Below are 15,781 nucleotides of genomic sequence, written 5' to 3'. Positions count from 1 at the left end.
TTCCGGAAGGACGTCTAGACCATGGAATTTGAAGAACAGGACGGGGGACCCGAGGAAGCCCTGCGCGCTTGGCAGGGTCTGCCTTCGGCCGCGAAACGATCCCAAAAGACTTTCCTTTTGCTGCAATCCCTCCAATCTCCTAACTCCCAAATTCCCGGCTGTTTACCATAGTCGAAAACGGGGGAAATATCTTGAGGGACTCAACTCCATCCAGCAGTACGCAAAGGGGAACCGCGTGCCCAGGAGTCCTCGCGCTGCGCAGAGCCAGGGTGAGAGCTCCCTCCGTTGCCAACGTGCTTAATTAGTGCCTATTTACAAAACGCAGCTTTTATTTGAGCAAACATCATAAAGCTTTCATCAGGATAATCTCACGTTATACAATCCAGAGGCGTTGAACCCCCCCCCATTCCTCCCTGAAGATGGAGCAGATAAAAGACTCGCTTTATTATCATAATTATCGTAGCTGTTATTTTGGTGCACACTGGCAAAGTGGGTAAATAGGTGCGATGATTAAGAATGTCATGAAAAATGAGCAAGAATAGCTCGCGGAGGGTCCAACCAGGAGTGGGGGAGACCACCAGCCTGCCCGCCTTGCCACCAGCGGGCCGCAAGCAACCTTGCAGCTTCCGTGTAGTGTGAGCAAGAGCTCACAGGCCCAGGCGCGCCTCTGGGAGCAGACCTACAGAGGCAAGACCCTAAAAGCAACCCGGAGACCTTGCCCGGACCCTAGGCACAACCAGAGCACCCATGATTAAGGTGAGCATCACACAGGGTTCTGCTATAGTGACCATAAGGAAGTAAAACACTCCCGGCCCATCGATGGCGGGTGCCAGCTTCAAGACGCCTCTCAGGAGGCCTCCATAGGGATGTCAGGGACTCTAAGGTCTGAGTCGGGTAGATAGCAAGGGTCCCTCTTAAGTTTGCTCCGCGCGATAAATGGGCTCCAGCTCCCAGGCCAGCACGCTCCAACGGTGGCGCCCGCAGCCCGCTTGCAACCGGCCTGGGTGAAGGGGGCGGAGCCCTAATTTCGCCCCGCCTTCCAATGAATAGCGAATAGGAATTGGCGCTCGGCCCCACGTGACACGAGCTCGGCTGGGCAGCAGGCAAAATGTGAATGAGAAAGAGGAGCGCGATTTAAAGGTGCTGGCGGCGCCCGCCAGAGACAAGTGCGCCGGCTTCGCGCGCTCCCCAGCCGCCCGTGGAAGAAGACGGACTCGGAGACGGACAGACGGACGCACGCACTGTTAGTAGCTGAGCCGAGAGCTGCAGACGCGACGCGCGCGCGTTCCGACGGGCTAACAGCGGGGAGCGGCTCCGGCGAACGCGAGGTCCCCGGCGCCCTCTCCACCTAGGGCGCACGGCCTCACCGCGCTCAGCGGCTGCACCCGCGCAGGCCGGGTATGCTGTGGGCCCCGCACTGAGGGGCGTCGTGGTCTGCGCTCTGGGTACCGCTCGGCCCCTGCCCGGAGTTCCTGGTGGTACTCCCAGCGTCCGGAGGGCTTCCAGGCGGCGGCGGGGCGCGGGGACTTTTCGTCTCTCCCTGGCTTCTCCCGAACGCGTCTATGAGCGCAGCGTTCCCGCCGTCGCTGATGATGATGCAGCGTCCGCTGGGGAGTAGTACCGCCTTCAGCATAGACTCGCTGATCGGCAGCCCGCCGCAGCCCAGTCCCGGCCATTTCGTCTACACCGGCTACCCCATGTTTATGCCCTACCGGCCGGTGGTGCTGCCACCGCCGCCGCCGCCGCCTCCCGCGCTGCCCCAGGCAGCGCTACAGCCCGCGCTGCCGCCCGCGCACCCTCACCACCAGATCCCCAGCTTGCCCACCGGCTTCTGCTCCAGCCTGGCGCAGGGCATGGCGCTCACCTCCACTCTCATGGCCACGCTGCCCGGCGGCTTCTCTGCGTCGCCCCAGCACCAAGAGGCGGCCGCCGCCCGCAAGTTCGCTCCGCAGCCGCTGCCTGGAGGCGGCAACTTCGACAAATCCGAGGCGCTCCAAGCCGATACGGAGGACGGCAAAGCCTTCTTGGCCAAGGAGGGCTCGCTGCTCGCCTTCTCTGCGGCCGAAGCGGTGCAAGCGTCGCTCGGTGAGTCGGCGGCGCGCGCAGCCGGAACGCGGGGACGGGAGGGAGTGGGGGCGGGCCAGCTCTGGGTTCCCGCCGAGACCCGGGGGACGAGGCCGCGCCCCCGCCCGACCTCCGCGGGAATAGCTGGAGGAGTTGCGGTGATGCCCACCGGAGCTTCCCAATGGGGCATTTAACGCCAAGCAACAAGCAGGATCATGGGGGAAGATAGCGTTTAACGCTTTCCTGCTAGCTGCTCCAGGTCACACATCTGGTGGCGCGTTTGGCACACACACACACACACACACACACACACACACACACACACGCTATGGTGACTGAGGGTCCTTGATGTGTTGCAACCTTAAAGAGAGGCATATTTGGGCTGTTTTTCTTTTTTTCAGTTGCTCATGTACCCAAAAGAGTCCAGACTAAAATATCTTCACTAGGTTCTCTGCTCGTCTAAGAGAACCAGATTCCTTCGGGACTCTGTGTGTGTGTGTGTGTGTGTGTGTGTGTGTGTGTGTGTGTGTGTGTGTGTGTACACGTGCTAGGGACTATAGGGTGGGGGACTTCCTAAGGTGACACAAACGATCTGTCTCAAGGAAACTGCTGTCCGGCATCTGCGCTACTCACTCCTTCTGCTGTGAAATTGAGGTTCACTTAATTTTAGTCTTCAGACGGTGGTGGGGAGGTTCATGAACTCTCCCTTGGTCTTCAAACAGCCCTGAACCCCGGGGAAACAAAGGGAACGTTCCCTTGGGCCTGAGGTCCAAGCAGCATCCTGCTACTTAAGCTGTTAGAGGCTGGAAGGGTGCGCAGGAGACATGGCAGCCCCTTGAGTGATGGTTCTGGGCAAAGGGCCGTCGCCTCTGCTGTCTCCTCTCCTTTGAGCTTTTTCTCACGCTCCCCCCACTCCTCAAAGGCCAGGAAATCGCAATGTGTTAATGTGATAGAAAGACAATCTGCTGGGGGCGGGGGGGATAGGGGTGAAGTGCCCAAGTGGGAAGGGGTTAGGGAAGGCAGTGTTCAAAATGTAATAAAATGCCGTTTGGTTTTGCTTTCAGTCGGGGCTGTCCGAGGGCAAGGGAAAGACGAGTCAAAGGTGGAAGATGACCCGAAGGGCAAGGAGGAGAGCTTCTCTCTGGAGAGCGATGTGGATTACAGCTCAGATGACAATTTGCCTGGCCAGACTGCTCATAAGGAAGAAGACCCCGGCCACGCACTGGAGGAGACCCCGCAGAGCGGCGGTGCGGCAGGTAGCACCACGTCCACAGGCAAGAACCGGCGGCGGCGGACTGCCTTTACCAGCGAGCAGCTGCTGGAGCTGGAGAAGGAATTCCACTGCAAAAAGTACCTCTCCCTGACCGAGCGCTCGCAGATCGCCCATGCCCTCAAACTCAGCGAGGTGCAAGTAAAAATCTGGTTCCAGAACCGCCGGGCCAAGTGGAAACGTGTCAAGGCAGGCAACGCCAATTCCAAGACGGGGGAGCCCTCTCGGAACCCCAAGATCGTAGTCCCCATCCCTGTCCATGTCAGCAGGTTCGCTATTCGAAGTCAACACCAGCAGCTGGAGCAGGCCCGACCCTGAGGGCCCAGCCAGGGTGGACACCACCGTGGAGAGGCCCTAACACTTGAGGGAACCCGTGTCAGACTCCACTCTTTAAAGCAGAACTCAGAGGCACCTCCCAGATGTGGACATCCCAAACAAAATGAGAGTATATTCATTAGACCGGCTTAAAGGGGGCTACAGCCACACCAGAAGATACACTAAATATTTATTATACAACCCTACTTTGTACATAGATCTCTATATAGACTGGATCTCAGCTGCAGTGTTTGGAAAGGGATAGGATCAAACCTCTCCACTTACACTTTCCAGATGAAACAAAACCACCACTGTACTGTCTCCTCCAGCGACCACTTCCCATACTTTCCCAAAGGTAAACGGGAGACACACGAACACTGCGGTTTAACCTCATTTTCTTGTTTGTTTCTTTTCTGGCTTTTTGAGTTGAGTGCAGAGCAGTCGGTTTTTTTGTTTTTGTTTTTTTGTTTTGTTTTGTTTTTTGAGCAGTCTAGGAATTTGCTCACTTGCCTTTGCCTGGCTTTCTTTCCTGGGCTTGTATATCCTACCTGAGCCATGTCGGAAGCACGTCTCCGTTGTGTTTAATTTATTCAATGTAGCTTATTTTCATATAAGTTATGACATTTAAGCAATCTCAGTCTTGTGAATAATAAAAAAAAGCGAGGAAAACTATAAGCTCGATTCTTTGGGGCCTCATAAGAGTGCCCACCACCTGGGCACTTCGAGGGCACTGCCAGTTTGTGGCCAGTTAAGTGGCTTGCGACCAGGACGGAGGCTGACAGGCCATAAGCCAAGTAGCACCTGAATAGGCTTTTAATTGGAGAGAACTGTGAGTTTAAGAAAGCCTAGTTTACATTTTAGGAATCTGGAACGTCCCCTTGGCTTGGCCTTATCTATAATAGCATGCGGAAACTGGCAAACTTTGGCCAGAAGAGGAGGGAAAGCAAGGTCTGGTAGTAGAGAGCTTGTAGAAACTCAGGGGCTCCAAATCTGAGGCAGCAGTTTCCTTACAAGAAACTCCGACCCTAAAAGCAGCGGTCTTCGCTGGCTCTTAGGGCCTCGGATCCATAAATCAGGCTACAGGCGTTATCTTCCGACAGGAGCCGGAACCCAGCAAGCCCTGCGAGGCTTCCCGGCAGCTCTGGGCTAGGAGGAGGGCTATGAGCTCCAAGGCCCCGCGCCTCCCCCTCCGGGCGGGGTCAGAAGGGGCGTGCCCTGACCACTGCCCCACCCCAAGGGCGCTGGGGCCAGCCGCCCCTCAAAGGAAGAAGGGAGAAGGGACCGTAGTGAGTTGGTGGTGTGTTAGTGCACAGAAACCTAAGATTAGGGCGTCTTTCGGCCTTGGAGGGGCGACCTGTAAAGCATGAGAGGGGCGTGACCTGCTCCACTCCTCCCCCTCTAACTTTAGTACGGTGACAGGAGCGGGAAGCAGTGTCGGTGCTCGACGCGTCCAGAGAGATGCCCGGGCCTGGCGCTGCAAGACTGCGTATCCCGAAGCGTGGAGCAGGCTAGTGACGGCGATCATGGTGCCCAAGTCCACTTGGCTGTTAAACCTGCAGCCCAAAGAGAAACTAGTGGCTCGGCTACGTCAACTTTTCAAATAGGATAGGTGAACCCGCAGCAACGCAGCTGTGTGTCTTATGCTGTGGTCCCTGTCCAAGAAGGGGAATCCTGGCACCCTGGGTCAATACTGACTTAATGTATTCCTCTTTGCACTGGTCACCTCTCAGCGGCACAGGGGTAGGGACATAGATGCCTTTGCCCAAACTTCAGGACTTCAGGCACAGGGTGGAGGGCTGAAGTCACCGAGTATTGGTTTCCTTCCGAAAATTTCCAGTATTGGGAAATGCCTCGGGCTCAGGTTTTTAAGGTAATGCAGTGGCCTTTACTCCTAAGGCCACTGGAGTTTCCTGCTATTCTCCACTCCAGGAGGAGCCTCAGGAAAGGGGTGGGGGCTGTGCATCCTGCACTGACACACCAAACCTGTATTGTCCAGGGGCTCCCCGGAGCCTTCCCTCAGGTGTGCACGGAGCCCTGGTCATCGGTGGGCACTATCTGCTTAGGCCGGGTTCCCTCTGGCTGGTGTCAGGGCGGGTGAGGAAAATTCTAGGTCCTAAGGGACGCCAAGTCCTCTTTTCTGCATACACAGCAACCTGGACTAGACCTTCGATGGAATGCATGCGGAGGGGCTGGGACCGTGGAAAGGGTCCAGCCCCGAACTGGGTGAGATGCGCGATGAGATGCGTCCTCCCGCTCCAGTGGCACTGCAGAATTCAACGCTACCCCGGATCCTAGGGTGCCCCCTCATACACCTATCCACCACACTAGATGTTATAACTCCTGACAGCTCTCTCCCAAAGCCTTTGTCCTGGGTGGGCCTCGCAGAGGATGGAAATCTTGACCCCCATAAACCCCTTGAGAAAGCAAATGTCCCCGGAAATAAGCAGCCGCCTTCGGGAATCCCCACTGTGGGACCCAAGCTGCCTAGCGCTGTCTCACCACTTAGAAGCACAGGGAGGATCCTGAGATACTCGCCCTCTCACCCTCATAGAGAGCTGTCCCATTCCTCCCTAGGCCCTCAGGGCCCTGCAAGCCCAGAGCCCAGATCCCGAGGCCCTGGAGACAGGCCGAGGGCAGGAAGATAAACAGGCAGCCCTTGATGGCCGCTGTCATCATGGCCGTCATCACGGCTTTCATTTGGCTGCCTAATGAGTCACATCACAGGCAGAGAGAAAAATTGTCAATCGCCTGGGCCCTAATGAATTTTTTTGCAAATTGTAATCAAGCCAGGCCGTCTCAGCTGGCTGATTAATGAGACCCACGAGGCTCGGCCAGCACCTCAGCTTCTTACTCCATCCCGTCCTCCCTGCACTAAATTAACAGCAACTTGTCTGAGCTTCAAATTAACTCCCAATGATTAATTCTGATGGGGGGGCCTGAAGAATAGCTTGTTCTAATAGGCTCTGGCCTGAGATGCTGTTGGAAATTAATACACTTCCCCTTTGGCTGCCGGCTTTAATCCAAGGTTGGGTTTTGACATCACTATATTTGTTGTTACAATAAATTCCACTTACATCTGCAGATCAAATAATTACGATCAGGAGTGCACAGGCGGGGGGGGGCAGCTGCTGGTGCAGTGGGACACCTGGGGGCTGACCTCAGATCCACATTCATGGGGGAGGTGGGGGGGTATCCTGGGAACTGTCACCTGACCCTGTGACCCTTGTTCTCATTTCCCAGAATCCTTCCCTACCAGGGAGCTGAGTACTCCCAACCCTTTGGAAAACAGAGGTTGCTTTGAAAACCTACACCCAGATCTTCATCCAAGCAGCCTGCTCCTCCAATTCCCCTCGAAGACTGGGAGTGCCTTTCAAGCAAAGCAACCTAGACTCTTGTCTAGGGCTTTCTCCAGCCCTAACCTGTGTTGGAATTTTTTTTTTTTTTAAAGACCTAGTACAAGCTTGTTACCCAGACAGCTAGTTTTTGCTCCCTGGGATGGATCCTTCTGGGTGCCTTTTCAGCTAAATGGGCAGAGTGCAAGGCCTTCGGGCCATCTCCAGCTGGCACTGGCCACTCCTGACCAGTCTGACTTTGGTTGGTTGTGTGTCCTGCCTTCCAAGATGCCCTTTCCCCAAGGGTCTGTGGGCTCCCTTTCCTTTCCATTAGGTGGAGTTTAATTGGCTTAATCGGTTCAGCTGTGTCTGGTGAGCCTCATACAGGGCCTCCAAGGCCGCCCTTTAGCCCTAGGGCCTGGTCAGGGCAAGCACATTCTGGCTCACCGTCTACTTTTCCTTTAGGACTTTTCAAGCTCCTCAAAGCAGCCCTGCCAGCCAACTTGGCTTCTGTACCTTCTCCTTCTGGGTACCAGCTATGACATAACCAAGGGATCTGCTGGATTTAGCTGTGTGGCTCTTGGGGGAAAGTTCCCGTGCACAGGAACCTCTATCCTCTGGCCAGCTGTGCACAGCTGAGGCAGACGGGTTCCTCTCCCTCTAAGAGAGAGCACTTCCCTAACACTACTTCCTTTCCACCAGGTCAGTCGGGTCTAGCTTAGCCAACTTTTGGGATCAGGAGGGAGCTACAGCCCAGGTCGACAGTGATGGCCTGGACAGAGAGAGGTGGCATTAATCTTCATTTGGAGCCCTTATGGTGTGTAAACAGGAGAAATATGATCTTGCTAACTGAACTTGAATGCAAATCACACCGTCAGGGTAATAAAGCACCTGAAACCACGACACACAAAAGCAACACCATATGTATGAAGACAAGCTGCATAAATTATAAATTACATCATAAAAATTGATTGCCTATTTGAACAGTTTAGAAGTAGGAGCCCTAAGCTGACTTCTGCCCTCTGTGGCTTTGGGGAAAGGTCAAGCTGTGCCTTCTCCTTCTGTAGGCCCCCAATCCGAGGACCTGAGTTCAGGTTATGGCAGGTAGGGTATGGGTCAACAGGTATGAGGTGTTGGAAGACCTACACCTACTGGGTTGCGATGTCAAGGGGCTGGGGACCATCACAGCTCATCAGGTCCCTGGCGCTTCTGGCCAACATACAGTGCTGCGGTCCTAGAAGATGCTGAGATTGTCTAGGCATTTCCCTCCAGATGGAGTCGGTCCGCGGTGAGCAGGCGTGTGGGGGCTGGAGCTTGGGGGATATGCACCGGAAAGAACAAGTGAAAGCAGTAGTGTGTGTGTGATGTGTGTTCCCCTTCCTGCCCTTCAGCTTTCCCCACATCCCCAAGTCCGCTACAGTCAAGAATTGGATGAAGAGCGCCCATTGTACTCCTGGAGCTTCTCGGGACCCCACCCTGCCTGTATCTCTCTTCTTAGTAGGAAGCCGGCCTTGACTGCGCTTCTTAACTCTCCCAGAATCTCTCCCCTGATACCCAGGCCGTCTGCCCCTGCTCCACTTGGCCTGAGTTCTCTTTCAACGTGATATTCGTAGCATGGAGTACCTCCCTGGCCCCTGGAGGACTCCCAGAACCGCCTCATTTACCCTCTCCAGTCTGGCCTCTGACTTGCTCAGTCCCTGTGCTATAAGCACGTCCGCGAGCCCCTCTTCCTGGAACATCAGGTTATGGCTTTTCCCCAGGCCTCTGCGTTCCCTCGTCTCCAACCCGTCACCCCCGGAGTGGCTGCCCGGGAGCTGCACCCAGGCTGACCTATCAATATCGAGGTCGGAGCTGCAGAAGGTCACCCGACCCCACGGAGCTGGCTCCTGCTTAGCCGTCGAGGCTCCCCTACCCCGAGGAACATCCAGGGAGAGACTAGAGATAGGCGCCCAGGTTGAAGGAAGTCTCCGTGGGCTTGATCCCAAAGTTGAGTCCCGTGTGGCCAGAGCGCAGGCAAAGGCCTAGGCAGGCTGGGCCCGGGAGGCACATCCCCCGCGACCCCTGCCTCAAGCCTTCATCTCTTCATTTCCCGCCACTGGATCCCTAGTGGCCTTTGTCATGCCAGAGCGTCTCTAGTGGCCGCGCGTCACCTTAAAGGGCCCGACCCCCCACCTCGGGCTCCCGGCAGTTCGAATGACAATGGCTGAAATGCGATTACACTGATCTGATCCTATTAAGTCCGCCCAGTCCCCCGCGGCCCTGCCCAGCCAACTCCGATCCCCCCCCCCACCTCCTCTTCATTGCCTCTCTGCCTACCCCCGACCCGGCTTCCGGGGGCGCACCTGGTAGCACAGGGACCCAGCAGAGCTCTGAACGCCTTGGGGGTTTGGAAGTGGCCGCCTGACCCCGGGAAAGGAACTGGGCGGTGGGGCTCTGAATAACAAAAGCCAAGCGGGGGACCAGGCCCCAAAAGGAGAAAGGAAGGGACAGCCCTCAGCCTGGCTTACACTGGCCCTGACCCGCTTGCAGAAGGGGTTGCTAAGTAGGCTCTCAAAATCAGTCTGCCTGGTCTGCGGAGCATCCCTATAGCACCTTTTCAGGGTTCCAGGCAGGCAATGGGGGTCCAAGGTGCAAGGAAAAATCTTGTGTCCAGCACCTCAACCGTTCACTCAGGTCTCTTGCAACCCCAGAGGCAAAACTAGGCTTCCTGTTCGCAGACACTGAAGGGGGCTGGTTGGCAGAAATCGGCCAGCTCTGCTTCCTCCACAAGCTTTGAGCACTGAGGTCACGTCAGAGCACTAGCCCGTGGAGAGAAGGGGGGGGGGTGATGAAGGCGCATGGTGGGAAAAGGACCCAGGAGATAGAACCCGAATTCACATAATGGCCTTTTGGCGGGGAGGGGTGACCAGATGCTGGGCTGCTGTTGTTACAAGTTCATCTTCTCTTCTTAGCACATCCTTGTTTAATACCAGATAGATTTTGCTGGGAAAGTAGCATAGCATGCATTAAGCGGTATGAACAATCTGGAGAAGGACCATCCTCACAAACCGCTCAGGAGCCTTCCTTCCTTCACCTCAACCGTTGCTCACGCTGGCCCAGCCTTCAGAAGTCTCATCTTCCTGGAGGGTTAACGATGACTGATGTGGAAGACGAGTGTCACCAACACGTCTGAGCCACCTGGAAACCTGCTTAGAACCCAAGCTCAGACGCTTGCTGAGTCCCCTTCCTTGGGCAGCTAATTCTTTTAGCCACACGTTTTCCAGTCAGCACCTGCAGGGGCTGATGCAAGCAAAAGCGAGTCGGTGCCAGCATACAGTGAGCGTGTGGACCACTATCTTCCCAAAGGCTGGCTCTGCTGCCCAAGACAGAGTGGAAACCAGAACTTGGCGGGCGCCTTTCTCCCTGGTACCCTCCCACACCCCAATTCTGTCCCTTGTGGAGATGAAATGGCTGGTTCTCTTTACTCACTTGAAAAACAGAGTTCAGGTCCTTTTCCTAATATTTTCATGGGGTTGGGGGTTTAACTCAGTGGTAGAGCGCTTGCCTAGCAAGCGCAAGACCCTGGGTTCGGTCTCCAGCTCCGGAAAAAAAAAAAAAAACTTCCTAATATTTTCATACCTGAGGTATGTGTGGGTGGGACACTACTGGGGCTGGGGCCCACAGTGCCAAGGGACACTTCAGTGGAATGGTGGCTTACCAATTCAACCCACAAAACCACCTCGGCTCAGGTTTTCCTTGTAAAACTGGATCATTTCCCTGCACATTCTGTCTCATCCAACCTGTTAAGAGAGTCTGGATTCGTTAAGGGCTCCCTAGAGCTGGCAAGGTATGGGGATGGGATTGTGGCTTGTTGGCAGCTCTCAGTGAATGTGCACCTTGAGTGTGGGAGAGACCTCACCCCAGGAAGGCCTCATCACACCTAATGTTTGCACAGTTCCACAGACTCTCCTGTCTCCCCGCAGAGCTGTCTGGTGGGTTATTGCGAGAGCTGGCAGGAACCCAAGCATGGTGAAAATGAAGATAGGAATTTAAGCACTGTGCTGTCACCATCTCTCGTCACAGACTCTCCAAACCAGGAAAGATCTAGGCAGACACATCATTCGGTTTCCCTGCACCACAAGGGCACCGTGCCACCTGGATCGGTGTGGCCACACATGCACGCACACAATGACTACTTTTACACTTTGGGCGATGGATTGCTTTAAATGTTTATAATGGTGTGTTCAGATAGATTTCCATTTCCATGACTACAGCCAGAATTTCCTCCCAAATAATTTTCACATTTCATAATGTTGAAGGCTATAAATTGCCAGGGAGACAGAGACAGAGAGAAAAGAGCGAGGGAGGGAGAGAGAGAGAGAGAGAGAGAGAGGGAGAGAGAGAGAGGAGAGAGAGAGAGAGAGAGAGAGAGAGAGAGAGAGAGAGAGAGAGAGAGAGAGAGAGAGAGAAAGACCTACTTTAAATGAGAAGTTGTTAATTTGGAATTTATAAAAGACTTCCCTTAATGAATACCAGTGAGGGGAGATTTGTCTTCCTGTCTCATTCTGTAAAGTCACATTTGTATAGTCAGGAGAGTTCTGCAAGGAGGCAGAGGCTATCCCAGATCAGGATAGAGCTTTACTGGAGGCTCTGTTCTAACTACTTCAGTGCCAACAACATGCAGACCTTTCCTACACGAGTCAATGAACTTGGAGACGGGACAGATCTTAAGGGTCTAGGACTGTCCGCACATGCCAGAACTATACCCCAGTTGTGTGATAGACCAATGAGTCCCAAGCTGGGCAAGCGTCTACCTACTGGCATGGGAAACCCACAGGTGCCTGAAGAAAGACAGTGAATGCCAACCTTTGGGGACTAGTGTGTCCTAAGGCCTGCAGGAAGAGCCTCCATGTCCCCAGCCGGCAAGGGTGAGTAGCACACACCACAGGTCCACTCTGAATATGGCTAAGGATGCAAAGGCATTAACTCCGTCAAACACAAAGCTGTTTTGTCAGCATCCACGGGAGACTCTGGTTTAAGCTCTACAGCCCAGCCTCCGCTTCCTGGGATTGGCCACCTAGGGCATGGCCACCTAGTGCTCATGCCTCTGACTGCTGACCTCCTGTCCTCAGGAGGTCACCATTTCCTCTCACACTGCTCCCTGGTAAGTTTCATTCTGCCCTGTTAGCTATAGGAGCAATCTCATTAGACCACAGCAATCACAGCCCACTAGAGAGATGCCCTGGAGCAGAGGCTACACCTTGGAGTGCCTGGGCTTCCAAGCTGACCCTGGACATGGGTCAGTTCCTTGGGGTCAGGTCTACCCTGTTCTGCAGGGAGACGGGAGAGTCTGTGGAACTGTACCAACATTAGGCATGATGAGGCTTTTCTGAGATGAGGTCTCTCCTACACTCAAGTTGCACATTTCAGGGGCACCCCCCCCTTTTTTTTTCCAAGGCACCTCCCTCTGCAAGGGCCAGCAATTTAGTAAGTGATTCAAGGTCTCACAACCTGGGGTACATGGGCCTCTGGCATTTGTTGGAGCAGAAAGCTTGGCTGGTGGCAGCATAGAGCTCTAAAGGGTCTGAGCTTGCCAACCGTCCTTTTAGACTCTAGGAAGATCTCAAAAGGAATGAATGAGCGCTAGGGAAAGATCACTGATGTAAACACACATGCACGCACACACACACATTCCCAGGCCCTACCTAGCCACCAAGCTAGTGCAGGGAGGGGCCTTCCAGCTCAGCTTGGAGATCTGAAGTGTCCAGGTGATTCAGCACATTGAGCCTGTAGCTGCCAGCACCCTCTTGACCCCACTCTGTCAGCCGCAGGAACTCAGCGGTGTTTTCTGGGTATTTCCTCACACGGCTGATTGAGTAGGAGGAGCCCCTTGGCCCTGGGTCCCACCCTCAAGGCACAAGATGGGATCTGTTCTTCCTCTTCCTCCTTCTCCCTCACAAGCTGATTATCCTGGCTGAGCTGGGCCCAAGGAGGAGGCTTCTTCGGGCACAGGGAACTCAAGTGTGCTCTGCTGGGGACCATGAACATGTCAGAAGCTGGACCTCTGAGACTTGACCGAACAGATCAAAGTACACCTGGAGGAATAAACAGAGACTGGAGTGAGGGAGTTTTTTGAAAGAAGAGGGTGCTTGCTTTCACAGAGCCAGTGCTAAATTGAGGGTGACAGCCACTCTCCTGAGTAGTTGGCACCTAAGTAATTAATAGAACCCTAACAAAACTTTGAGAGGGGATTGTCTTAGTTAGCGTTTCATTGCTACGAAGAGACACCATAGCAACTCTTTTTTTTTGGTTCTTTTTTTCGGAGCTGGGGACCGAACCCAGGGCCTTGCGCTTCCTAGGTAAGCGCTCTACCGCTCACCATAGCAACTCTTATAAAGGGAAACATTTAACTGGGGCTGGCTGACAGTTCAGAGGTTCAGTCCATTATCATCATGGCGGGAAGCACGGCAGCGTGCAGGCAGACGTGGTGCTGGAGAAGGAGCCCAGTGGTCTATTTCTGAATCCACAGGCAGCAGGAAGAGAATGCCACCCTGGGCCTGACTTGAGCATCTGAGACTTCAGTGCCTGCCCACATCTATAGGTCTATGGGGGCCATTTTTACTCAATCCATCACAGGGACATTACATTTTATCACCCCCCAATTAACATTGCTGATGATTTTAGGGCCCTGCAATATTACAGCAAGTAAAGGTGCCTGCTGCCAAGCCTGAAAACCCGAGTTCAATTCCCAGGGTCCATGTGGCAGAATGAGAGAACTGACTCCCAGGACTCATCCTCTGACCTTCGCAAACATATGCTGTGGCAGAAGTACACCCCTCCATACACATACACACGGAATGAATGAATGAATGAATGAGGAAGGGAAGAAAGAAAAAATGCATGTAGTAAAAAGACGAAATAGCATTTGCACATTTTACCAGGCTGGCCACTGGTAGACCTATGATTTAAGTCTAGTCAGGTTAAGGGCCAGGCTAAATGATTTAAATCCAAGACCTCAGGACGCAGAGGCAGGCAGATCCTGGCCAGTCTGAGGCTATCTTTGTCCTCATATGGACGTTCATGTCTGCCAGAAATGAGACATGTCTTAATTGATCAATCAATCATTCAATCTGGCCAAGCTGAACACTGTGGAGCCTGTTCCTTTGAGACCCCAGAAACAGATCCCCCTTACATTCCTCAGAAGTAGCCTCTAGCCCAGCAGTTCCAATCTGTGGGCTGTAATCCCTTTTGGAGTGGCTCAACCCTTTCTGGGGGGTCGAATACCAGAAATACTTCATACCAGATTCTTAAATTACAATTCATAATAGTAGCAAAATTATAGTTAAGAACTAGCAAGAAAAATAATTTTATGTTTGGGGGGGTGGGTCACCGCAACGCAAGGACTGCATTCAGCAGCGTTAGGAAGGTCGGGTACCACTGTTCCAGCTTACGCGATAGTCTGTGGAGAAGGAAGAAACCTGTGATTTGGAAAACTGGCTAATTGGGAGGACAGAAGAGATCGCTCTTCTCTGCGGGCCACATGTCAATTACAGGTGGATTAAAGAGTTTAGGATATAAAGGAGCTTCTCCCAAACCTGCAACCAGGATTAGCTGAGTCATTATCCGCCTGGGGCTGGGGGGCTGGTGGGAAGCGGAGGTGGGAGCAGGGAGGGCGGAAGGGGCAGGCGGAGGAGGGGGCGGGGGGAGGGACTGGGGAAGGATGAGGGGAGGGGGAGAAGGGCGGCGGGGGCAAAGAGGGAGGAGGATCGGAGGAGGGGGCTGGGAAGGCGGGGGCGAGGGGTGGCACTTGCGGGGCAACACCTGAAAAGACACGAAAAACCACCCACCTGGGAACTGAAGCTTCTGTTCATTAAACTTTCATAACCTGATGAAAGCAGAATTGCTGGGGAGACACTTGTTGGGAGACTAAGCATGCGTTCCCAGTGATACCATAGAGAAAAACAAGAGCTGGAGAGATGATGGCTCAGCGATTATGAGCACTGGCTGCTCTTCCCAAGGACCCGGGTTCAATTCCCAGAAACAATGGTGGCAACTCACAACTGTCAACAACGCCAGTTCCAGGAGATCTGACACCCTTAACACAGGCATGCATGCAAGCAAAACACTAATGCATATGGTGGTGCAGGTTTATAATCCCAGCCCCTGAGAGGCAGAAGCGGGCAGCCGGTCTACAAAGAAAGTTTCAGGGGTTGGGGATTTAGCTCAGTGGTAGAGCGCTTGCCTAGGAACCGCAAGGCCCTGGGTTCGGTCCCCAGCTCCAAAAAAAAGAACCAAAAAAAAAAAAAAAAAGAAAAAAAAAGTTTCAGGGCAGTCAAGTTTACACAGAGAAACCCTGTTTTCTGTATGTTGTGAGAATGACATAAAAGGATGAGCAAATGACGTGTGTCATTAAGACTTGAGTGACAGGAAGGGCAATGAGGCAGGGGAAGGAGGAGGTGGGAGGTGTGGCAGGCTCTTGGAGGAAGAGGGGGTATAAGACATTCCCGGATCTGAGGGAGGAGCTTTCTATCCTGAAGGACAGGTTAGAAGAGGAGGGTGGGACCATGAGTTCACAGAGGCAGCCAGGCACTCGACCTTGGAAAGGCTGACTGTAGCCTGAAGGCTGATTGTGGACTGGTGAGTGAATTTTTATTTACCAATAAATAAATACAGCGTTCAGACTCGAAGAGGTGCACCTTAAAATGAAGCACATTTGTAGCACCACACAGACACTAAGGAGGTACAGTTAGGTGGACACCCAAACACGGCTGATGAGTTCACTCAATAAAGATCCATAGGGGGCAGGCAACAAGTATTCTCC

The 15,781-nt window shown here is 53.8% G+C and overlaps 1 protein-coding gene across 1 annotated transcript; it reads left to right on the top strand.

The window, feature by feature from the left end:
• The first annotated feature begins 1,530 nt into the window (after positions 1 to 1,530).
• On the top strand, positions 1,531 to 4,318 carry Gbx2 (gastrulation brain homeobox 2). Its single transcript, XM_032899612.1, has 2 exons — positions 1,531 to 2,085; positions 3,129 to 4,318. Exons 1-2 carry the CDS (start codon positions 1,563 to 1,565, stop codon positions 3,650 to 3,652), a joined length of 1,047 nt encoding a protein of 348 aa, XP_032755503.1. The 5' UTR covers positions 1,531 to 1,562; the 3' UTR covers positions 3,653 to 4,318.
• Positions 4,319 to 15,781: the final 11,463 nt, after the last annotated feature.

This window comes from Rattus rattus, chromosome 4, assembly GCF_011064425.1.
Source record: "Rattus rattus isolate New Zealand chromosome 4, Rrattus_CSIRO_v1, whole genome shotgun sequence".
Classification (NCBI taxonomy): Eukaryota; Metazoa; Chordata; class Mammalia; order Rodentia; family Muridae; genus Rattus; species Rattus rattus.
The sequence above is the reverse complement of the archived record's forward strand: the minus strand, read 5'-3'. Positions and strand labels throughout refer to the sequence as shown.

What these genes read in the sequence shown, in the direction of transcription:
- Gbx2 (XM_032899612.1), top strand. Translation starts at nt 1,563, where the DNA reads ATGAGCGCAGCGTTCCCGCCGTCGCTGATGATGATGCAGCGTCCGCTG. An exon ending in AGCGGTGCAAGCGTCGCTCG is followed by an intron (nt 2,086 to 3,128) that starts GTGAGTCGGCGG and finishes TTTTGCTTTCAG; the next exon opens with TCGGGGCTGTCCGAGGGCAA.